General features: G+C 36.5%; 1 protein-coding gene across 1 annotated transcript in view; it reads left to right on the forward strand.

The window, feature by feature from the left end:
* LOC121739841 (START domain-containing protein 10-like) overlaps window positions 1-26,881 on the forward strand; it is a 52,845-nt gene that overhangs the window by 24,984 nt on the left and 980 nt on the right. The window contains exons 2-5 of the mRNA XM_042132428.1: window positions 3,690-3,837; window positions 18,749-18,881; window positions 23,641-23,757; window positions 26,017-26,167. Coding sequence (XP_041988362.1) covers window positions 3,690-3,837; window positions 18,749-18,881; window positions 23,641-23,757; window positions 26,017-26,167 — 549 coding nt within the window. The remainder of the gene's footprint in view (window positions 1-3,689; window positions 3,838-18,748; window positions 18,882-23,640; window positions 23,758-26,016; window positions 26,168-26,881) is intronic.

The raw sequence follows: 26,881 nt of genomic DNA on the forward strand, positions 1-26,881 counted from the left end.
GTCAGTCTCGCTTTCACGCCAAACGCCAAAAGTATCTCTGTCTGTCTGTCTGTCTGTCAGTCTCGCTTTCACGCCAAACGCCAAAACTACTGAACCGATGGTAATGAAATTTTGTATACAGATAGTCTAAAGCCTGAGAAAGGACATAGGCTACTTTTTTTACTGGAAAAAAGGGTTGTAAGGGGGTGAAAATGCGTAAATTTGTTCAAATTAAGTTAGTTCCAACAATTCATAATAGATGGCGCCGTGCGTCTTCTACATCGCGCTGACGCTTGCTCAAAAGTCTTCCTATAAGACGTGGTATCATCTTACATTTAAGTTTCGATTTTTTTCGATTGTTATATCTATTCTACGGTATTAAATAACTCAGTACTTTATCTGTGCAGTGACGTAACCTTAAATCTATCAATGATAAATAGTTTATGGGTAAAGTTGTGTAATCGGAGGGCTAAATAAGCTTTAAAATTTGGCATATAATATAAAGTTTAATATAAAAAAATGAAATACTTATTGTGTGCACACTGCACAGCTGTATTGATTTAAGGGGTACCAGGGTTTTTTTATAAAAGCTTTTGACACCAATTTTGTTGACATCGCGCGCTATAAAGTACTATAAACTGAAGTCCACGCGGACGAAGTCGCGGGCAACAGCTAGTAACATATAAATTATTGAATGTTAAACATTGACAAATTTTCAGCAACAAAACCTTATGTATTTTATACATTTTCCTGTTCTAATACTTTAAACGTATGGTAAATATACCCACAAATAGTTTCTACTCATCACCAAAAAATAATCATCATCATTTTGGTCTACATAACAAAATATGCATTTTTAGAAAAGTGCGTCTAAAACTTCTTATATGCAATATAAAACAATAAGAATTAACACACGAACATTTTAATTGGTTTATTATAAAATACAAGGAAAATCATAGAAGAAACCGAATTCGGTGTGAAAACTGTATGAAAATATCAAATCGAATTTAGTTACGCGGTTGGTCACCTGGGGTCTTTAAAGACCCCAGCGTGAATAGGCACAATATCTGTAACACATAATACATGCACGCGAGCTCAGATTAGTGGCAATTATATCGAAATATAATATTTCCTTTTAGGAAGCTACCTAAAGAGCGTAGTTGCTAAGATTAATTTAAATATAGTTTTTTCTCGATTTCGAAAACTCCGGGCTTTTAAAGACCCCACGCGACCAACCGAGGGTTAACAACTCTTGGTTAATATTATGCCATAGTTATACATATTAAAAGAACACATTTTTGCTTCCAAATCTTTTTTAATGGTCCTGATTCCTGAAGCCTCCATTTATGCAAAAAAACGTCATTTTTCAAATTATTACTTACCCGCTTCATCCACTCATGTCTTCAATTCCACGAATCCCTAGCGGACGCTAATTTAATATCGTTCGAAAACCAATCGTGGTCTTCTTAGGGCTTTTATGAACTAAATCCTCTTACAGTATAATTTACTAAATTATGTTGCCGTAGCAAAAGAAATTTCATGTAATTCATTTTATTCTGAAAGTGATTTCTAGTTTTGGCTGATGTGACGTAGCACCTCCATCGTGGGTATCGCAGACATAGTAGATTTTCAATTGTTATGCGGCACCTGGCTGTCGCTTGTTGATGGATGGGTTAATGTTTACAAATCCTCCTTATCCCCTTATTGAGAATAATTAGTATTAACTATTAACCAATCAATCAAGGTACCACTACATTAAAGTTATTTGTAAGTTGTTGTCAGCACCCTACGCTGCAATCTATTAGCGGTAATGGATCGCCTCGACGCTGCTCGATATCCCTTTCAAATTATATAGGACCTTTAAAATGTTTTGGCCGTAACGAGCTAATGGAAACGGCCTCAACGCGTTCTGGCAATCACAAAAAGACCATAGCGCGAAATTCGTGTCGTGGCTGATATGCTATTCGTTTTTCTTGATTTGTTCTCGATTAATTAATCGTCCATAGGTATGGAAAATTATATTTGAATTAGCATAAAGCATAAAAGAAAAATATGAGCTATGTACATAATTTAACGAATGTGAGGAAGATCTTTACCACTTGATGTCTCCCAAAGTGACCGCAACCAAACCTCTAGTCGCTGGTCGTTCTTACGTCTATGACGACTTAAGACACGCAAAAAAGCTAGCTAGGGGCAGTCAGATATTCTTCATTTTTTTTTAAATGAAGAAAGTCTGACTATTCCTGACTCTTGGGTCCTGTGTGACCTTTGCGATGACTGATCTGATGCTGGTCTGAGACTGGAGGCTGGAGTTGGCTGGACTAAGATGATCACCGCGATATGATGGTCGTCCGACTCAGATTCTATAAGTTGCCCAAAAGAAATCCCAACAAATATGCATTTATGCCCCAAAGGAGCACCGATCCTTAAGACGCCCTCTATAGGTTAGTAAACCACATCAAAAGGAAGAGAGAGGAGAAAATTTCTGTTGTGGTATCCAGCGAACATTCAACTTAATTAGAGGTACTTGCGGCTTCTTTTAACAAGGCAACCCAACATTAATCCATTCTATACGTTCTAAAGATTATTTTAAAATATATTGGATCGAAAAAAAACGATTCATGCAGAATTTTACAGTTTTAATAATATATACAGGGTGTAACAAAAACAAGTGATAATACTTTAGGGTGTGTACGTGTTCCCTGTAGAGATTTCACTGTGAAAGTAGCAGCGCTGAAAGACCAAATTTTTTTTTCACTTTTGTATGGGCAAGGGCCCGAGCGTCACGAGTTTCCCCATACAAAAGTGAAAAAATTTTTTTGGTCTTTCAGCGTTGCTACTTTCACAGAGAACTCTCTACAGGGAACACGTACACACCCTAAATTATTATCACTTGTTTTTGTTACACCCTGTATATTTAAACGAAAATTTAATTATGAAACATAAAACTTGTTGATTCTCATTTATTCGGTCATCGCCGCTATTTATATAGCCAATAACGATTGGTTATTGGCTATATATCAGTGCTATAACACCCTCGTGGAGTGTTGATCTAGATGCGAGGTGCCGGTAGTTCGATTGCTCTCTTGGATCCCGTCCAAAGCCGGGTCGTTGAACTATTTTTTTCAGCGCTCGTGTACTCGATGCAGTTAAAATTCTTCCGAATGTTTGGGCGGATTTTAATTATTATAGACTGCTATAATATACTTGAGTGTGTAAACACACCATGCCGAAGTTCCGCGGCGGAAGTTCGGCATGATTCCACCTGCAATGTATTTTAATTTACCGATGACACACCATGCCAAAATTACGTCGCGTTATCATAAAGCGGAAGAGTTTTTTGTTTGTTTGTTTGAACGCTCTAATCTCAGGAACTACTGATCCAATCTGAGTGGGGAGAGTAGTAGTGGTCACTCGACTTCGGTCTGACGATCACTTCTTCTATCATCCACGAGCCAGTGATAATTATTTTTCCCCGTTTTTTCCACATTTTCCTCTATTTCTTCGCTCCTATTAGTCTTAGCGTGATAAAATATAGCCTTCCTCGATAAATGGGCTATCTAACACTGAAAGAATCATCAAAATCCGTTGCGTAGTTCTAAAGATTAAAGGGAACAAAGGGACATGAGGGAAAAAGCGACTTTGTTTTATAATATTATGTATAGATTTTGTAAGGATTATGAGTGATGACATGTAGTACTGTGTGTCAGGTGGTGGCGGAGTTCTCCGACGTGGAGCCGGACGCGCTGTACGACGTGCTGCATGACCCCGAGTACCGCTCCGTGTGGGACACCCACATGCTGGCCGCCGAGGACGCCGGACACATCAACGTCAACAACGACGTCGGGTACTACGCCAGTGAGTATCGGCTACTCAGATTCAGTCATCAATCAGAAATTGATTCATAGGCAGATCGTGGCCCTACGATATTTGGTCGGGTTATGTCAAGTCAATGTTAGGACGGCGTGATCTGTCGGTTGGGCTTGACTTCGCCCGACCGAATTATGTTGAATCACTTGAACCATCATTTGCCTATATGAATCAACCAACGACAAAAATGAAATCCTATCCTCCTATGTTACCCTTTATATTGTGATGCGTATAGAAGAGTTACGGCGAACTATAAATTACTAGAGATCGCCCAATGGTCGAAATTCGACCTTAGTTATTTTGTAAAAAATATTGACTTTATCATTTTTTTTTCAACTCTTGTCTCTGGGACTTAGCTGATCTCAGACTGGCCGTGTAAGCATTGTCTAATAGTATCTTAGATTTAATAAAAAAACTATAATCCATTTTCAATTTGTCAACTTGTTGTCAAAAGACTGCAACCATAAATAAAAGAGTATAATTCGTATGTATAGGCTTGTCACTCAAAAATCTGTCATTTCTCATGTGTGTGTGTTGTAGTGTGTGTAATGTTTTATTTGTTAAAAAAATGTATGATAAAAGCATAATTTCAAAATAATATTAGTTCGATGCACTTCTTAACCATATAAACTATAACTGTGCAAAATTTCATGCACCTACGTTTCCCCATTTTTCGTAAAAAGGGTTACAAAGCTTTTCGTTCGCGTATTATTATTTATTATTATGATACACAGGGCCGTCTCAAGCCCATGTGGCGCCCGTGTGCGAACATTACCCTAACGTACAAGCGCGCGCGCGGTCAAAATGAAATGGGTACAAAGTAAAAGTACAGTTTCTCCGGCCGCTTAAGGGTGAGGACTCTAAGCGGTGGCTTATTTCGTTCCACTAGACCAGGGGTCGGCAGACCGCGGCTCGCGAGCCGCATGCGGCTCTTCCATAGGATTAATATGGCTCTTCTAAGAAGAGTTTTCTTACACCCACTCACTGCCTAACTGTACCACTTTAGCATAAATAAAACACCTAAACAATAAGAAACAACTGGCTTTTCCATCAACTTGCGATAATAATTTACCTAAAATAGAGCAAATCCAGTTTGATACATGGAATAGCATTCCTGCAACATATGAAACGACAAAAAAATAGCATTTGCTATTATATCTATCTTCGGTTCTACAATATTCATGTGAGCAAACATTTTCATCTATGAATCAGATTAAAAGTAAATTAAGAAGCAAATTAACCGACGACAATTATTTACAGTTGTGCCTTCAATTAATAAAAATGAGTAATTACTTGCCAGTCATAGGCAGGCTTTCGAAATTCGAAAGCAATGCAAGGATCCCGTTCCAACTTCCAACTAAAGTCTAAAACTAAAATATAATATAATTAATGAGTGTTATATTATATAATACATTTCTTTCAGTAATTAAGGTAAAAGCACTAATGGTAAACTCGGAACTAATAGATGACACTTACGACAAAAATACCATAAAAATAAGAATTACTCTAATTTTTTCTCAACACTATAAATTTTATAAGCTTCTCAGTTGACGTGAAAAAATATATTAGGGACGCCTTCGGGAACAAAATTTTAAAATGGGATAATTTTTCGTAAAAAATGTGACCGTGTCAACACGCGCTCGGCAGTTTCTTAGCAAATAGGTTAAGGAAGGCGAAATTTTGCACGTAAGTTTTGAATACATTTATTTGATTTTTTGTAATGTCTATTGATTTCATTGGATTTTAGGTCATGTTGTTTACACTAATTAATGTTTATTTATGATTTTTTATCCATTTTTGCTAACAATATAAAGGGTGTCTACTATTAGTTCTTGTAAATGTAAAAAACCTAATAGATGACATGGAACTCATATCATCATTTTGCAATACATACTAAAGTTATTTTGTAGTTTATTCTACTGCAAATATCATCAATATTCTCTGAAAATATAATTCTATTAACAAGCTTACAAATTAGAACTACTGTACCTAAAAATTGACATATTAGACCTTGTCTGATCTAAAAATTGATTGCTTTAGTTTTTTAGCAGTAAAAAAAAGAAAAAGGAGAGCTGAGAAAAGAAAGAAGAAAAAAGAAGAGGCAACAGAAGCATGGAGACTAAAGACTGAAAATAAATTTGCTAGCAAAAAATATATGAAAAATAAAAATAAAAGGAAAGATAGTTTTAGCATGGAAGAAGAATGGATAGAATCTGGAGACAACGTGGATAATATTTCATATGCATGTAGTTACTATGATGAAGTAAATGAAATCTTTTGAAAAAAACCGGCCAAGTGCGAGTCGGACTCGCGCACCGAGGGTTCCGACAGCTTAAAGGTATTATAGACCTGAGTATTTAGTATGAATTTCAATTTAATACCTCTACGCGTTTATGAGGAAATGGGTAGTAAGTTTAAAATTATTAAAAAAAAATATATTATGTGATGTAACTAAAAATTTATGGTTTTCGTAATTTTTCCTTTATCTATGCTATAAGACGTTGCTTCGTACCAAATTTCAAGATTCTGAGTTCACGGGAAGCACCCTGTAGGTTTTGATTCCCTTGCAAGTGTCGAAAATTTGCGGCATAAACGGCTGTATCTTTTGATTGCGTTGGCTTAGAAGTTTGATTTTTTCACAGCTTCAAGGGACAGTAGACCTGAGTAATTGATATAAATTTCAGCTTCATGCCTCCACGCGTTCCTGAGAAAAAGGGTCTTGACAGACGGACAGACGGACAACAAAGTGATCCTATAAGGGTTCCGTTTTTTCCTTTTGAGGTACGGAACCCTAAAAACGGCAAATAAAGACCTAATAATAGGAAAAATGTTAAATGTAATGTAATGTTCTATGTCAACTATTAGTTCATGTTGGTGTCTACTATTAGTGATGTTCGTTTTCTGTGATGTCATCTATTAGTTGTTATGACTAAGTTTACAAAAAGACCAATAATTTCTTTTTTAATTGATTTGTCAGTGAATAATCATAATAGTTTTATTTTGTAAGAGTTACTGAAGACATGGAAGAAGTTATCAATCCTTTATTTTAATAAATATATATTTTACAACATTAAAATGTTCCATGTTTCCTTAAAGCGTCTGCCATTAGTGCTTTTACCTTAATTATTTTTTTAAACTGTAAATGTAGCTTTGTAGTGTGAAGCAAATTAGACTCTAATTATTATTATGTATTAGACTTAGGTATAAAATGTACGCAGCGGCTCTTTGAAGGTCTAAGGACTAAGGAAAATCTACAAACTTGATATTTGGCTCATCTGAGTGGTAAGTCTGCCGACCCCTGCACTAGACGAACTATAACACATCAAGTTACCACATAGGTACTGTCAAATTTCTCCAATATAAAATAGATAACAAACTCTATTGTTATTTTTATTTTTTTTACATATGAAATAAGGGGGCAAACGAGCAAACGGGTCACCTGATGGAAAGCAACTTCCGTCGCCCATGGACACTCGCAGCATCAGAAGGGCTGCAGGTGCGTTGCCGGCCTTTTAAGAGGGAATAGGGTAATAGGGGAAGGTAGGGATGGAAAGGGAACAGAATAAGGGAGGGTAGGGAAGGGAATAGGGTAGGGGATTGGGCCTCCGGTAAACTCACTCACTCGGCGAAACACAGCGCAAGCGCTGTTTCAAACCGGTTTTCTGTCGGTCGAGCCGGCCCATTCATGCCGAAGCATGGCTCTCCCACGTCTGAACCATGATGTGCTCTTGAGTCTTGACTGACCCTAACAAGCCTAACCCCAAAACGTAAATTTTATAATTTTACTTTAAATTTTACGTTTTACACTTCTTAAACATCACATCATCACAACTTCGGTATTAATTCGATTTCATTATTCGATTTCATTGATGAGCTCTAACTTCTCTATATCCAAAGAGCCAGCATGGCACAGTTTGTTTTCTAAATTAGAACACTGTGCTTTTTTGTATCTAAATCCAAATCTTCCCACTACCTATTTTAAAAAAACGAGCTATCGGACACTCACTATTACACCAAATAATATAATCTTCATTTATGTGTTTTAAGGTTCATTTCACGTTGAAAAATTAAGATTATAATATTTATATTGCAAAAGCCGAGCCACTCATGGCGCGCCTTGCTTTGCTGTAATTCTACAAAATATATAAGAAGAGCTTCGGAAATTACACAGAAATGTTTGCAAACTGGAGTTCTTTTTCCGTTGGTCAATAAAGCGTGGGCAGTGGCGGCCGGCAAGCGCGAGTGCGCGCCGAGTGCGAGCGGCGCTGGGCGCCCCTAGGACCGCGGCGCCCGTGTGCACCGCACACATTGCACCTAAGGGAAAGACGCCCCTGATTTATACACGTAATATAAATTGTAACTGCACTGCACCACAACTGCAAAGTGCAGTTATAGCTAAGGCTGCTTTTTCTTTTGCCCGTAATAATAGTGGTCGTCGATAAAAAGTCTCTTATTTTAGAATATGGAAATACTCACTACTCATATTAGCAGCACCTTATTTTTTGTTGTGTGTTTGTCTCCGAACGAACGAGCATCAAAAATATTGACGAAAATTCTAGAGCAAAGTAATTCAATTGCAGAAGACCGGATACCAAGATCTAGGAGAGGTCAAAGTTAAGCGAGTCGCAGGTCTCGACGGTCACATGTAATTTTCCGGAGGAAGGAAACCCGATCGTTCGACTTTCCCCACGATTTTTCTTACATGATTTTTCTTCCCAAAATATTGTCATATCAACGAGATCTCGTACGCTACTAATCATAAAAGTACACCAACCAATTGGGTTTGATTCGTGGCACGAAATATTTAACGAATTTACTTAGATTTGATCAAATATTTGCGGGAACATGGCCGCGGGCGCGATAGAATTTTTATTATCGAAGCGCCTGCACGTGATAGAATTACGCCGCGGATTTCAAAGTTAAGAATATTGCAGCTGGGATCAATAAAATGATCATTTCATATTATTAATCAATACTAGATGCTCCTTAAACGCCTACTTCAGACATTGGGCGTTCAGAATATAAAACTCGGATTTGCTATGAACTTTGGTAAAATCGCCCTAAGCCCCTACAATCAACGTCAAGTTTTGACTCATAGTCACAAGTCACAATTAAGTAAGCCTGAGCCCTGAGGCTTCCTATAATATGACAATTTCTCAATTTGGTACTGCTCATGTAAAAGCTACGTAAAAGTACCAAATGAGTAAATGAAAAGCTAGCAAGGCAATGCTGAAGCCTGAAACTAATACAATTATTTTCTGTATGAGAATGAAATACTCGTATGTACTAAATCAACTAGGACCCAGAATGAGGAATCTAGATAGTACTCAGTGAAATATTTTTAATTTGGAATGAGAATATATTGCACTCGGCGGCCATTAGCGCGGCTGTAACGAGTCCCGGCTACAATATTTTATTTCTCAAACGTATTTATCACGTAACGTAACATTTTATGACTTTTATTAATATTTTTATTTAATAACAGCCCGATGCCTGAAAACTGGGTTATGTGATCACAATGTTGTGGAGTTATGATTGATTGCAGTAGTTTTAATATCGGCCACGGGGGTGCGGTTGAAATTTTTTACGACAGGCGCTATTATATATTAATATTTTACGTTCGGTGCTGTTAAATAACGTGTAAGAATTCTAAGCCCTCATTACATAATAATTGTTTCCTAGCACAAGCATAATTACACAAGTGACAAGACTCGTATGGAATTCTTCATTTTATACCCTGTCTAGAAAGTAAGCTACTTCTTATTGATATATCATGTACCTAATTAATTCTTGGAATTACAATTTTCCTATATTTTGCTACAAAATAGCACCGCTGTCGTTTATTAGGTCAGGATTTTCTCGCCGGGTTAGTTCCCGAACCTACGATCGGTTCGGAAACTAGCCTGGTGTGATGTAGTACAATTATTCTAAAATGTTTATACTATTTTTAAATTCGAAAATAGAACAAAATATCCTCATTTCATTCGAACAGCCCGGCAGTATCAGTAATAATTCGCCGCACAGGTATATTTTTAATAATTTTCTGTCTGAGTGAGCTTCAATGAACTTCAGAGGGGAGATCTCTTTATGGAACCGCTGACACGGCTGAAAGGGCAGATGTATTTAAGATTGGGTGCTCCGTACTGAATACGTACAATGGTTCGATGGTAATGAAGACAAGCGCGACCTTTACTGAGGGCCTGATTCATAATTCATTCTGGGGGCGTTTGAAGTACGTACTAGGAACGTAAATGACGTATTTCATTCTTATTGTGACGCAAAACTTTAGAACTACTGGCTACTCTATACAGTTGCTATCAATTGCTGTCAGGTGTACTTAATTCTTTAAATTTTTATAACCGGCCGGTTTGTAAGGTTTTTTTTAAATAATGTTGGTATGATGTAATATATCTTTTCACCATTTGGAATCAGGGTATAAAATATGTTTCAATTAAATATTGGGTTCGTTTTGTAACGCATATAAACCCAGCCTTAGGGTTGATTCAGACCGCAACGCGACGCGTAGATGCATTTCTAAATCTATAATATGTATTTGACAGATTCGCAAGACGTCTCACGCAATTGAAATCCATACAAAATGCTGCGCCGCGTCTCGCCTCGCCTCGTCGCGTTGAGGTCTGAATTGACCCTTAGACTGAAACTGACTGTCGAAGTTACTTATGCAAACGAGTCTTATTCAAACGAAAGGAAATTAAATTCTCCGTAGCTACGATTATACCTTGATTGCTTCATTTGTTTAACAGATCTGTGCCACTATGAATAAGTATGCCAGTTTATTGTTTATCTTCTAAGGGTTGATTTATTTTTAGAGACGAGTACGTATCTAGTAATCTAGGGATGTTTCATGAATCTAAGCTAACCGTACTGGTGTTTCAAGTGATGGGTTAAGAATTGTCGCTTACTATCAGATGATTTGGCTGCTCGTTTCTGCTGTTTGTTTAGCAGCCTCCACACGTTGGCCGTGTTTGCCGAACAGAAGGGGACGGCGCTATACCAGAAAGAAAGACGCAAATGATTCAATCTCTTTCTTTAGTATAGCGCCGTCCTCTTCTGTTCGGCAAACACGGCCAACGTGTGGAGGCTGCTTTTACAATTAAAACAATCTAACTGTTTTAGGCGTATACAATATTGCATGTACTGCAACTCATTGGTGGAAATTAATTTTTCACAGTAATAATTATGCACTTTTCTTGCAAGTGTGTGCAAGTGTAGTGAAAGAAAAGTGTATATTTAAGTGTAATAAATACTCTTAAAAACAACTAAACTCTATTTCGATGTTAGCTTATATCTTTAAACGAGCAATTCTTATATATATATATATATATATATATATATATATATATATATATATATATATATATATATATATATATATATATATATATATATATATATATATACATAATTGAAATCTCGGAATCGGCTCCAACGATTTTCATGAAATTTATTATATAGGGGGTTTCGGGGGCGAAAAATCGATCGATCGGTCAAATAGCTAGTAAGTACTAAAGCTGTACGACCGATGCATGAAAATCAAGTCGTACGAAACATCGTTGTTGCTTTGTATTGATTTGTTGGGTACGGCGTGAATTGCAATTTGCATCGTCTAAAACCATTTGGAACTTTGAATTTACGGCGTACGGTTTTATAATGCGTGTTTAGTTATTATATTATTATTATTTGATGCTACCTCTAAAGACCTGATTACACCTACCAAGTAGACTGGCGAGACAGTGCTCTCGGCCGAGCACTCGGTATGTATATATATACTCGGTATATCTGCATAAGTATATAAGTGCTTGGCCGAGGGCACTGTCTTGCCAGTTGCCACACGGTGGTGTAATAAGGCCTCAAAATTCGAAATTCATTATAATTATTGTACAATACTTTTTTGGAATCTATAATAATGCCTACCACCGGTTCGGAAACGGTTTATATTTAAAATACCTATTCTTATAGCCGATCTAATAGGCACGATCGAAGAAATTAATTCATAGGCAGTTGACGAACATACGCCGTTTGGTCGGATTATGTTAATTCAATGTTAACTGTGTTATTCTGTTGGCTGGGTTAGACATAACGCGACCAAATTAGACAGGTCCATCATCTAGCCTATGATTCAGCTTCTCAGATAGTACATACTTACTACTGCTTGCCTACAATCTACATACATACTGATGTAACAGACTAACATAGGAGCTAGATGGTATTTAATATACTCTCTGATCGAGCGCGGTCTTGTTTTGTCTAGGGACCGTCTTTTGTCTCACGCCTTACAATCCCCGTTCCGGATTTAAGATGTTGCAAAATATACTTCCATACAGTAAAATATACATTTAAGTTAAGAGCTTATTTGTAAAAAGCTTGTTTTTTAAAGTGCGGATTTGAGAAAGAACGACAAAAGTTTTCTTTAAAACTTGTACTTAAGTATATACTAGCTAGTTGACCGAGCTTTGCTCGTATATATTTATATAAAGATATGAGATTATGTGTGGCGAACAGACTCGGGGCATGCGTTATAGTGCAGTCAACAGCGCACGTGAGGCATGCCCACGACGCATGCGCTCTGATCGTACCCAAAATTTTTTGGAATTGCTTATGACCAAATAAGTCGCACATACAGTCGCGTCCCAGTCAAATGTTCTCGTCACACATGTTACAATAATCTGACAGACACTGCAACTGAATAATAATAATCGGCCATGTGCGAGTCGGACTTGCTCACGAAGGGTTCCATACCGTTATAGAGCAAAAATAGGCCGAAAATTGTGTTTTTTGTATGGGAGCCCCCCTTAATTTTTTATTTTATTTTTAGTATTTATTGTTTAAGCGGCAACAGATATAGGTACACAATCTGTAAATAAAATTAATAAGTCTAGCTATAACGGTTCTTGAGATACAGCCTGGAGACAGACAGACGGACGGACAGATGGACGGACAGACGGACGGACAGACGGACGGACAGACGGACAGACGGACAGCCAGACTTCGATGTCTGTCTGTCTTAGTTATAGGGTCCCATTTTTACCCTTTGGGTACGGAACCCTAAAAATAACAATGTTGGCGTTGCGTTCGTTGACGCATACAATTATTGAATGCGCCAAAACGAAAGTTGAATGAAAGAAGATGGCGAAAATTGAAGATGAAAGTGCACAGTGTGGACAAAGCTATAGATAATAGAGCTTTTGTGATGCGATTTGGGTAGGCTCTAAAATGTTGTTTTATATTTTAACATTTTAACGCAATTTCGTCGCGTCAAAAATATTTATCGCACGACAACTTTTTAAGGGAAAAGGTATCCTATGTCCTTTCCCGGGACTCAAAGTATATCGATACAAAATTTCAGCGAAATCGGTTTAGCGGTTTGGGCGTGAAGAGGTGAAGAGGTGATATACAGACACACTTTCGAATGTATAATATTATTATTAAACGTAAATTAAATTATTAATCACACTGATAACAGATTAAACATAAGTTTAATTGATGTTTAAGTAGTGTTTCACGACGCCATCACTTCGTGTTTCCACCGCGCCATTTAAAATACTGAACAAATATTTGCGTTAACTGTAAATTCTAATTAACTGATAACAATATTTCGCAGGGTTTTGTATCTATGTGCAGATTCAGAGCGTGTTTTAGTTAGCTGCTTGTTTTTTAATATGAATGTAAAGCCTCACTATGGCTTAAAACTAAGCGATAAAAATGTGTCTGTTTTTGACTATGAGCTGGGTTTTCCAATGAAAATAAAAACAGCAATATAATATATTAGTTGATTAATCGTTTCCAACTGAATTTTACCTTTAATAATAGATTCTTAATTACACTAATTTATAAAATTAATAATTAATATGATAACTAGTTCCTTGCCCACATTTAAGTTCTGTATAAGTTTATAGTAAATTTTAAGTAAAATCTATCTATCTATCTCGTTCATAGAGTTTATAAAAGTGTAGTTTAACTTGTTAATAGTTAACTAACAAAAGTTTTCAAACATTCAATCAAATATAAGTATTAAGTAGTTAATCATTTCGATTTTCAACTTTTAGGGTGGGTTGCACCAGAGGCGTGGTTAAAGTTAAAGTTATTGTCAAAGTTACGATTATAGTTTAGGCTAACTTTAACTTTAACCTCAACTTTGACCACAGAATTTGACAGATGACAGCTGGTCCGACAAAGCTTGAAATGAAACGTGGGCGGGGGCGCTGCTGGTAAAGGAGAACTGTCAAAAATGGCGTTGTTGTATGATGACAGCGTTAGTTCCTTTTTTCGCCTCGTGCATCTAAAGCCTTGTCGAGCTCAAGGTTGTGGTTAAATATGGCGTCCATTTTTGACTTTAACCAAAGATTTGACATTTTGCATTGTAGTTATAGTTAAATTTACAGTTATAGTTAAAGTAAGTTGATGCAACCCAACGTTAGACAAAAATGTGGCAGTGTAGGTTTTAGTTGTAATGTTTTCCTTTTTGCCTATTTATATATTTTTGTTTTTCAAGCGGTAAGGACGTACAAAACATATTTACCCACTTCTCTGCAACTTTGATTAAATGAAAAAGAATTTGCGAATATACGACAGACAAAAGTATTCTTAAAAACTTCTTTATCTAGAAATATTATACGGATCTCCACCCTTCCACGCATTTAGGTATCTCGTTTCCATGATAATTCAAAGCCTAAAGGATGAGTGCGTCATCGTCGCTCGGTTGGCGGTAATTAGAGACGGAGAGAGGAATTATATTAATCTTCTTTCACGTTTCACGCTGCTAAAGTACCTATAGGACTTAGTTTATAGGTCAATAGCCTAGTCTAGTCGTTTATTATGCTGTTTTATATACGGGCTTAGCTTTTTATTGTACCAGTTGCGTCAGAAAAGATGGCTTTACAACGAGCAAAGCTTAATAAGAAATTTTCAGCTTAAAACTGAGTAATTTGATACACTTACAATATAAAGTACGTTTTTCTTAGAAAGGGGTGGGGAAATGACTGATGAACAAAAAAACTATATAACATTTTTTTACTTTATTATCTATTCTATTAAGTATTTACATAGTCATCAAAATATGATTCTATGTACATACATACATACATAATATAACCTATGTATGTGCTCTATCAGATGACTGTCATCTGATAGTGTTTCCCTTTATCGAGATGATATTAATAAGTTCTGCGTTATGAAGTGTGCAGTATTTTCAAAGATCTTTAACGATTACTCGAAGCGTAGTAAGCTTGTATGATCGCTTTTAATACGTTTCAGCAATTATACCTTCAGGCTTCAAAGGGAAAGCCGATGCGTGACTATAACCGGAGTTTACCTGTTATAACTAGTTTCATATTATACACTTCAGTACTGCATGTATTTCTAGCATGAATCATGATATGTTATAGGTACTAGGTTCTACACGATGGTTTATTAATAAAACCGTTTCGCGTGAGTGGTAGTTTCCACGCCTGTTTTTATTTAAATGAGCTACCTAGGGTTTTCTTAGGGTTTATTTTTATAATAGGGTGTTAGCTGGAATGGCTACATAGTGTCAATTTTCTTTACTTGTGTTCCTAACACAAGTAAAGAAAATTACTACTACTGTTCTATTAAAAAAATTATAACTGCATATTATAAAGAAATTTCCCTATTATGAATTATGATTCAATATACGGGTTGAAAATTATGGAACGCTATTCGTGAATTGATCTATCTATGGTTACTAAATAATTAGTAACATAAAATATTAAATAAAACGTATTTACTATTTAGTAATGTGTGCTATGTAGATGTTATAATGGAACTGCATTATTTTTTAAGCTCAGAAATGCCGTACTTGTATCTATTTATTTACAGTTAATTAAAACAGGTGACCCCAATTACATTCTCTAATCAGTAGTGGTGTTCCTAACGGCTATGTTTTCATAACACGCTATATGGAATATGCTACATTTCAAGCGCGCTAGTTTTGACGCTACGTTATAACGAAAAATCTCGATTCTTTCAAGCGCGCTTAATTTGACGCTACGTTATAACGAATTTCAAGCGCGCTAGTTTTGACGCTACGTTCTAACGAATTTCAAGCGCGCTAGTTTTGACGCTACGTTCTAACGAATTTCAAGCGCGCTAGTTTTGACGCTACGTTCTAACGAATTTCAAGCGCGCTAGTTTTGACGCTACGTTCTAACGAATTACAAGCGCGCTAGTTTTGACGCTACGTTTTATCGAATGGAATCTCGATTATTTCAAGCGCGCTAGTTTTGACGCTACGTTCTAACGAATTTCAAGCGCTCTAGTTTTGACGTTACGTTATATCGAATGGAATCTCGATTATTTCAAGCGCGCTAGTTTTGACGCTACGTTCTAACGAATTACAAGCGCGCTAGTTTTGACGCTACGTTCTAACGAATTACAAGCGCGCTAGTTTTGACGCTACGTTTTATCGAATGGAATCTCGATTATTTCAAGCGCGCTAGTTTTGACGCTACGTTCTAACGAATTTCAAGCGCTCTAGTTTTGACGTTACGTTATATCGAATGGAATCTCGATTATTTCAAGCGCGCTAGTTTTAACGCTACGTTATATCGAATGAAATCTCGATTCTGGAAGCGTTGTAAAGTTACCGACGTTATTGAAATTCTTTCTTTATTATGGTTTAGGTCAGGGTTAGGTTGTATATATACAATTTTATTATTTACAAATGTTTTAAATGTTTTTTTTCTTTTTTGGTACTAAGTACATAATATGTACATATTTTTAGATCTCTTTTTACAATGCCAGTTTTTTTTTTACATTTTATTTACATTTAAAAATATTATTTGCGCCACTTCTGTCGACGACAAACGATTTCTTCTGTCACTAGTAACGTTTCCAGATTTAGAAAAAATACGTTCACATGGAAGTCATGATTATAATATTATAATTTACCCATAATTTACTTAATACGCAACGCAACACTGCAAATGCAATGATAGCCGAATTCACCCGATTTGACAACGAAACGACACGACAACGATCGAACGAAACCGCGCTCGATCGGCAGCGCGGGCGGCGCCGCGCTAGGTCAGTGACCGCGCGGTACGTTATAACGTAGAGTCTTATGCATAGATTTATAGCGCGCGCTATTCGTTGCGAAGAACTAGCGCGCTATTTTTATCAGCTATACGTTATATTAACCATCCTTCTATTGTAATTTGATATTGTATTTTTGTACTGTATTACACTTCTTAATCAAAGTTCAATGAATTGATGAATGTACAAACTGAAATTGACTCTTATAACGTGGCCCAATCCATTACCTGTGATGCAGAGGAATGTTCTTCTTATTTGCTGGAGTCTAAAAAATGTTTAAAAATTTTTCAGCAAAACATACGCAGCATTAAATGTAACCTGTCAGGATTAATGCCAATTTTATCTGCTACAGGGGTTGATTGGGACTGTATTATTTTAACGGAGTGCTGGCTTCCCTCATCAGTTAATTTGCCAATTTTAAATGGGTATAATAGTTACGCCACCACCAATAATGTAACTCAGAACGAAGGAGTAGTGGTCTACTACAAAAGCAACTTAATGATAACTGTGGAAGAACCTGAAATACAAGAAGCAAACTGTCTTCTTATAACACTAAACAAAGACACAATTGCCTTAGCTGTTTATAGACCTCCTGGATATAAAAACACTGATAATTTTCTACATTCTTTAGATAAAATTTTGACAAAATACTCATGTAAACAGAATCTTTTATTAGTGGGAGATATAAATATAAACTAGCTGTTTGACCGAGCTTTGCTCGGTATCCTATGAAAATTACATTTTCTAGAAATGATTCCTAGCTAGATCGATTTATCGTCCCCGAAACCCCTAAATACTAAATTTCATGAAAATCGTTGGAGCCGATTCCGAGATTCCAATTATATATAAGTATATATATATATATATATATATATATTATATAAGAATTGCTCGTTTAAAGATATAAATATCGCAGAACAAAGCAACGACATAAACCTTTGTGCATATCTAGATTTACTTGCCTTCCATGGTATGATGCCTGCATACACATCACCTACCCACAATAAAACATGCTTAGACCACACTTTCCTAAAGACTAATCAAATAGCTCGTAGCCTAATCCTCCAAACAACTCTGACGGATCATTACAGTATTGCTCTGTTTATGGTCGGTATGCCAAAGGTCCAAACCTCCAAAAATTTCAACACGCATCGACTATGACCTAATAAATAAAGAAATAATAAACCTAGATTTTGGTCCTCTGTATTTGATGAATGATGCAAATGAGGCTCTAATTCAAAGTAACTCCAAAGAAATTAAGATATCAAACAGAAAGACAATATTTAAGCCGTGGATAACACCTGGTATCTTAAAATGCATAAAAAACCGTGACAACTTGTACAAAAAACTCAAGAAAAATCCTGAAAGTCACGTCCTGCGTGTAACATACAAAAGATACCGAAACTTCTGCTCTACATTAATTAAAAAACTAAAAAGAGATTTTGAGGCAGCGCAATTTCAAAACGCAGGAAAAAACAGTAAAAAAATTTGGAAAATTATCAAAGAGACCACATACTTAAATAAGCCAAAAGAATATCCTACAGAATAAAATATATTTTAAAACTAAAAAAAAAAAAAAACACCACTCTTGCTTAGACAATTAAAGGCTTCCAAGTCTAACGGGAACCCGCCGAGGCAAAAGATATTATGAAGATATTCGGATAAAATGTTGTATTGGGTATGCGATCCCAGATCCCAAACCTTATAGGTTCTCAGTGGTGTCTCATGTGCTTAAAACTTACCTGTGTTTTGCTTGTTGTTTTTTACTTACTGAGAAGCTAGGGTTTCATCCATGTGAAAATAAGTATTTTATTTGCTTATTCCGTAGTGTCCTGTCCGGCGCCCCTCAAGAACCGCGACTTCGTGCTTCAGCGGTCGTGGCTGGACACCGGCGACGAGAAGATGATCCTCAACCACTCCGTCTACCACAAGGACTACCCGCCGCGGAAGGGCTTTGTTAGGTAAGGAGAGTTCTAACTTTTACCCCCTTACTAAAATGTTATCCATACTAATATTATAAATGCGAAAATATCTCTGTCTGTCTGTCTGTCTCGCTTTCACGCTAAAACTATTGAACCGATTGCAATGAAATTTTGTACACAGTTATTCTAGAGTCTGAGAAAGGACATAGGCTACATTTTGATGTGGGAAAATATCTTATTTCCATGAAAATATCGATGAAAATTAATTCGCTTTGCGCGTGGCCAGCGCTCATCCCGGGGGTCCTGGGTTCGAGTCCCGCAGGCGGAACAAAAAGTTTTCAATGTTCCTGGGTCTTGGATGTGTATTAAAATAAAATTTCAAAAATCTTAAATATACTTTATGTATAATATTATAAAAAATCCAAAAATATATCGATGCAATGAACATTTTAGTTCTAATACGATTCAACAGATGGCGTTTTAGTTTTTACTTCATTGTAACATAGAACTAATCATACTTAATAGTTATTATTGTTTTTGTTTATAGTTTTTAATACGTTAGAATATTATGTTTAATAATATTATCACTTGGTATAATAATAATCACTCTATCTTATCTTATACAACTCCTACTGCATTTCTAATATATGTGTCAAGTTGACAACAGAAGGCGCTCTAAAATAAAGGAGGTTCAAGTGTACCGTGTTGGCCTATATTCCATCCAGAAAATATATCAATGCAATCAACATTTTAATTCTAATATATGAAAACAGATGGCGTTTTATTTTTTACTTAAATATATTTTATATATAATATTATAAAAAAACCAGAATTATATCGATGCAATGAACATTTTAGTTCTAATACGATTCAACAGATGGCGTTTTATTTTTTACTTCATTGTAACATAGAACTATTCATACTTATTAGTTACTAGCTGTTGCCCGCGACTTCGTCCGCGTGGACTTTAGTTTATAGCGCGCGGTGTCAACAAAATTTGTGTCAAATTAAAAACTTTTTAAAACCCTGGTAAGTGGTACCCCTCTTAGGGCCGCGCTGCACCGGAATGGCAGCGCTGAAAGTGCTCGCCTCGCCGCTGCCATTCCGGTGTAGCGCGGCCCTTAATTAATCAAAATACCCAAAAACAGCTGTGCAGTGTGCACATAATCTATACTAATATTATAAATGCGAAAGTATCTCGGTCTGTCTGTCTGTTTGTCAGTCTCGCTTTCACGCCAAACGCCAAAACTACCGAACCGATTGTAATGAAATTTTGTATACAGATAGTCTAAAACCTGAGAAAGGACATAGGCTACTTTTTTACTGTAAAAAAGGGTTGTCAGGGAGTGAAAATGCGTAAATTTGTTCAAATTAAGTTAGTTCCAAAAATTCATAATAGATGGCGCCGTGCGTCTTCTATATCGCGCTGACGCTTGCTCAAAAGTCTTTCTATAAGAGGTGGTATCATCTTTGATCTTACATTTAAGCTTTGATTATATACTACACCATTTAAGTTTCGATTTTTTTCGATTGTTATATCTATTCTACGGTATTAAAAAACTCAGTACTTTATCTGTGCAGTGACGTAACCTTAAACCTATCAATGATAAATAATTTATGGGTAAAGTTGTGTAATTGGGGGGCTAAATAAGCTGGCATAAAATATAAAGTTTAATATAAAAAATGAAATACTTATTGTGTGCACACTGCACAGCTGTATTGATTTAAAGGGTTCCAGGGTTTTTTTATAAAAGCTTTTGACACCAATTTTGTTGACATCGTGCTTTATAAACTGAAGTCCACGCGGACGAAGTCGCGGGCAATAGCTAGTAAGTTATAATACTTAAAAAAAACCTTAATAAAATGTAGTATTATAGTTGAAATAGGGTACCCGTATTGCCGTAGGCTATTTGTAAGAGCTAAAGAGAAATTTGAGAGAAGTTGAGAGAAGTGTTGTAGAACAAGAACAATGTAATACTAGGTAAAAACTCTCATCATTACACAAAAAATATCTACTAAACGAGTATGCTGTACCTACGAGTATATAATAATACGCGAGCGAAAAACTTTGGATTCCTTTTGACGAAAAATGCGGAAACGTAGGTGATAGTTATGGTGAAGGAGTGCATCGAGCTATTATAATAATATTTTAAAGTTTTGTTTTTATCATACATTTTTAACAAATAAAACATTAAGTACACACACTACAACACACACTGGAGATTTTGATTAACAAGCCTATACCGTACACATTACAGATGGTTTTATTCGACAGTATATATTATGTCTATGGTTTTATTTATGGTTGATGTCAGTTGGCAAATTGAAAATAGATTTAGTTTTTTTTATTGAATCTTAAATACTGCACGGCCAGTCTGTCATCATTTGACTTTATTAATCTGAGACTGTCGCAGGAATTTTGTCTAAAAAATAATAAAGTCAATATTTTGACAATAGAATATCAATAGAAAAGCGTTGAAATTTGAAACTTAGGTTGGGTTGCACCGGAGGCGTGATTAAAGTTAAAGTTATGGTCAAAGTTATCTTTATAGTTGAGGCTAATTTAACTTTAACCTTAACTTTGACCACAGAATTTGACAGAAGACTCTGCTGGTCCAACAAGGCTTTATAAGAACGTGGTAACGTGGTGGCTGGTGCTGCTGGTAAAGGAGAACTGTCAAAAATGCCGTTTTTGTATGATGACAGCGTTAGTTCCTTTTTTCGCCACGTGCATATAAAGCCTTCATTCAAATTCAAAAGTCCAGTTAAAAATGGACGCCATTTTATTTTACCTACAGATGCACCGGCCCTTAGTTCATTGCTTTATTTCTTTATTTTAAAATAACGTGTTTAATTATAGTGACTGCTGATTCGATTTGATTTACCAAATAAACCACGTTGCTGCCTGCTGGTCACACAAAATATCACGTCATTAATTGGTTCAGCACTCGATAGATTAGATATTGTGTGCGTCAATCCGTGACGACCTTCCAGTCCCTACCGAGTCATTTTCAGTTGAGTCATGACGTATCGATATTATAATATTTGGTAAATGGTCGCTTCTCGCCGATACATTTCGACAGCAGGCTTGGCCGCAATAAAAGGACAGACATGTTGACAGATTTCAGGGACAAATTGGCTTTCTTTTGTCGATGTGACAGCACTATTGTATAGGAAGAGAATACTCTATAGAGATAATGCTAAGCGAGTAGGAATATATTAGATTTGCTAAAAAAAACAAGCACGAAGCAATATAAATCACTTTTAAAATATAATTAAAATCAAATTATGTCTTTATGTTGTATATTTTATTTCTGTCGACCATCTAAAACGTAATTTTGTTTAAAAAAAATAAACTAAGACACAAGGATATATTTTGTTATATGGACAAAGATATGAGAGTGAACAATTTCAGATTCTAGATCAATCACGTCGGACTAAGCTACAGATTAATGTGTTCCGCTAGGCTCTACATTTTTCAGCCGCTTCATGTGCCAAGCCGGAGACATTTTGAAATGTATAGTTAATACCCAGAATATAAATTGAAAACTTTAATAAACTCTAACAGAAGTCCAAATCTTGTTCCTCGAATCTTTGCCCATTGAGGCGGTTCCGCTCGAATGCGCGCAATTTTACGCCTAGGGTTTTTGATCGTAGAGGAAATTACTAACATTTTTACGTGGTAGAGCCAAGCTTCGGCACGAATGGACCGGCTCGACCGGAGAAATACCACGGGCTCACAGAAAACCGGCGTGAAACAGCGCCAGCAGTTTACCGGAGGCCCAATTCCCTATCCTTCCCTTCCCTACCCTGCCCTTCCTTACCTCCCCTACCCTGTAATCCTATTCTCTCTTAAAAAGCCGGCAACGCACTTGCAGCTCTTCTGGTGTCCATAGGCGACGAAAGTTGCTTTTCATCAGGTGACCCGTTTGCTCGTTGCCCCCTTATTTAATAAAAAAAAAACATTAAATATTTTTATCTCTCTCTCTCTCTTAAGTCTCGTAAGTTTTTCATATATTTTACTGTTTAACTCCTTTAATGCGTGTTATTTTAATGGATCGGTCCATTAAGAAAGTTTTACTATTATAATTTTCTAGTTTAGTGTGTAGTAGAGCTGCACTTAACGTTTGGTATCTCTTTTTCTTGTTGCATAAAAGCAGTTACTTGAAAACTTTTACAGTGACATTATAAGAAGATCGTTGAATGTTTATTTTTTTGAAATCAATAAATTTTATTGTTGACTGTTCAACTTCAAATGTGACAATCTTTTTATAATGCCATTGTAAACCCGGCCGCACATTGTCCGAATTCTGATCAGAAACAGTTGAATTTCGCCGGACCGCCACCCCGCACACTATCCGAAATATCCTTCCGGCGAGTTCGAGCTCACTCGGCTCAGTACAAAATGTAAGAGACAGCGCGGACGTTCAACTGTTTCTGATCAGAAATTTCGGACAATGTGCGGCCGGGCTAAAAGTTTTCAAATAGGAGTATTATAGGAGTCGGTTAGTCTAATATTACCCATGAATGCTTCATTAGGGAAATTCAGAGACTAACCTTTAGTCTATTGTAACTTATGATTCCCTTAAAAATGACATTCTTGTCATTCCTCCTACGTAACTTGTAAATTATAATTCTCCTAAAAATTGTATACATACATAATTGTATACAACATACATAATGCTCAGTTATTTACATATATTGTATATGTAAATAACTGAGCATTCTTCACATACCTTCTACAATAAAATACTGACACCAGTATCGATACCATACGTGTCCACTGTCCATGTTCCAGAGCGCTATCGCTGCTCACGGGGTTCGTGGTCCGCACGCGGGACGGCCCCGGCAGCTGGCTGGGCTACGTCTCCCGTTCCGACCCACGCGGCGCCCTGCCTGCATGGCTCGTCAACCGGTAAGAATTAGCCCTTCTGCGCCTGATACCGGCATTTGTGCTGATGACGTCATCCGCAGTGAACGCTTTACGGTTTCAAGTTCTCACGTTATTAGGTGATGACAATTACTTTACAAAAACCTAAATTACCGCTACTGAAACCGAATACAATGGATCGGTATTTCGTAAATGACGCGCAGCTTTAATGATCATTTAAACGGGAAACAAAGTATGAAATCATAATATTAATACGCGAACGAAAAACTTTGTAACCCTTTTTACGAAAAATGGGGAAACGTAGGTGCATGAAATTTTGCACAGTTATAGTTTATATGGTGAAGGAGTGCATCGAACTAATATTATTTTGAAAGTATGCTTTTATCATAAATTTTTTAACAAATAAAACATTTCACACACTACAACACACACACATGAGAAATGACAGATTTTTGAGTGACAAGCCTATACATACGACTTATACTCTCTTATTTATGGTTAAAGTCTGTTGACAACAAGTTGACAAATTGATAATGTATTATAGTATTTTTTTATTGAATCTATTACGGCCGTTCCCAATATTTGATCTATCTCTGGTTTTGCCTTACTAGAGATAGGAATAGCTCACAATTGACATAAAATATATGTCTCTAATGTCTAATGTGAGCTATTCCTATCTCTAGTAGTGCAAAACCAGAGATAGATCAAATAAATTATAAGCAAAAAACTTTTTGAAAAAAAGCTTTTATTTAATTACTCTAAAAAGAAGAAAATAATTAATTTCCACTTAAAAATTCTAACTATTAAGTTATAGCCTCAATATATTATACAACTTGCATGATAATAAAAGCTTGTCGAGTGATTTGTAAATATTAAACTAGTAAGTGCCAATTTAACTGAGTAAACTGATATAAGTATTATATTATTTTATTTTATTCGAGTTATTAAACATTGACAGATTGTTAAGTCTCGCGACAAGCTTTTATAATAATGCAAATTGTATAATATATTGAGGTTATAACTTAATAGTTAGAATTTTTAAGTGGAAATTAATTATTTTCTTCTTTTGAGAGTTTGTTTTTTAGTTAAATCTCTGACTAGATTTCTTAAGTCTGCTTGATTCTAGTTTGGTTTGTTTCAAGAATTTGTTAAAGTCTGATTAAGTTAAGTCTTTAAGAAATCGTACTTAATTTTACGACTAGAAAATAATATCACTTAACAAAATGACCGGATTCAACCAGGCATTTTCTAATGCCCGGCTGGTTTTGACTTGACATAACAAGACACGACACGACACGACACGACACGACACGACACGACACGACACGACACGACACGACACGACACGACACGACACGACACGACACGACACGACACGACACGACACGACACGACACGACACGACACGACACGACACGACACGACACGACACGACACGACACGACACGACACGACACGACACGACACTTCACGTCACGTCATATTACGATACGACACGATACGACATGACACGGCATGACAGGACACGACATGACTTTTCAATTTACTCTCAATGAGCATTTTTGTTTGATACCCATATTGCAGAAGGGCTTTAAAAATAACTATATTCCCCTATCTTGGATGAGCCGCCATATTGGATGTAGAATGACATTACATTCGTTTCCGAGTTACTTTCAATGAGCCCTTTCATTTGATACCCATCTTGCAGAAGTGCATTAAAAATAACTATACCTCTATCTTGGATGAGCCGCCATATTGGATGTAGTATGACATTACATTCGTTTTCGAGGTACTCTTAAAAAGCCCTTTCATTTAATATCCATATTGTAGAACTGCATAGAAAATAACTATTTCGCCATCTTGGATGATCGGCCATATTGGATTTAGAGTTATGTCAATATTTTTTACAAAATATAGGTAGTGGTCCTAATGTCGTTGAAACTAAGGTCGAATTTCGACCATTGGGTGATCTCTAGTAAGTTTAACAGCTTCTTCAAAATAGTTGTTCCATACTTACAAAAAATAAGCAAAGAATAACGACCAAATTGAATTAAAGTCTTACAATAAATCTAAAAATGCAAATCGCATGACACACAATCGCAGCCTAAAAGCTGTGCCGTTGTGTAAAGTGCCAGATATGTTAAAGAATATTTGAACTTCAGTCCAGTTCTTAAAGACTTGCCTCCGTGCCGTTCTTATGGAACGTTAACCTTCGTCCCCGTTCTTTAAGAATATTCTAAATTACGAGCCTGTTCTTAAATATCATAATCCCATGTTCTGCAGAGTGACAGCCCAACTGGCACCGCGATTGGTCAACCAGCTGCAGGCGGCGACGAAGCGGTACCCAGGGTGGAAGGCGCTCACCGACACTCCCTACTACAAGCCCTGGAGGCACCCCGAACAGGTGCCCTCGTATAGGATATCGCTGGAGGATGTGAGTTACCTATATAATAAGTACTAGCTGACCCGGCAAACGTTGTTTTGCCATATAAGTTATTTCTAGTATCAAGTACAAAATAGATAAAAACCTATTTTCAGGCCTAATGAATGTACATACACATTAAAATAGGTTGAGCCGTTTTGGAGGAGTTGGGTAGGTTAATGCAGGCTGATCACCTGATTGCCTGACAAGTAAGATGATCCATGCGTCGGATGGGCATGTAAAAAGTCGGTCCTGCGCCTGATCTCTCGCCAGTCCTGTCGGGGTCCCACTGGGTTATGAGAGTGAAGTAATAGAGAGTGCTCTTTTGTACCGCTCACACACTTGGGCACCATAAAGTTACTCCTGCGTAACTGGCCTTGGTTTCAATTAAATCGGCCACCGTCACCAAATATTATACAATTGGCATCCCGTCCAGCATATCGCTAAATACACAAGTTTTTAAACTATCGCAGATGGAGACAAGACGGGTCAACCTGTTTCACGCACCGTTCGTGTCGTTTAGCTAACCCTCTCTCTATATATATATTGTATCTATGGCAGCTATGGCTAACCTTAAGTTTAAACCAAAGTTAAAGGAACTAATATTTATTCTCAAGGTGTTTAAGCCTATATAATAATCGACGGCACCACTCCCAATAATAATATTTTTTCAAACTTTAACTCAGTCGGACAAAATGTATTAAAAACTCGAATTTAAGTAATAAC

This window comes from Aricia agestis, chromosome 2 (assembly GCF_905147365.1).
Source record: "Aricia agestis chromosome 2, ilAriAges1.1, whole genome shotgun sequence".
In the NCBI taxonomy this organism is placed as follows: domain Eukaryota; kingdom Metazoa; phylum Arthropoda; class Insecta; order Lepidoptera; family Lycaenidae; genus Aricia; species Aricia agestis.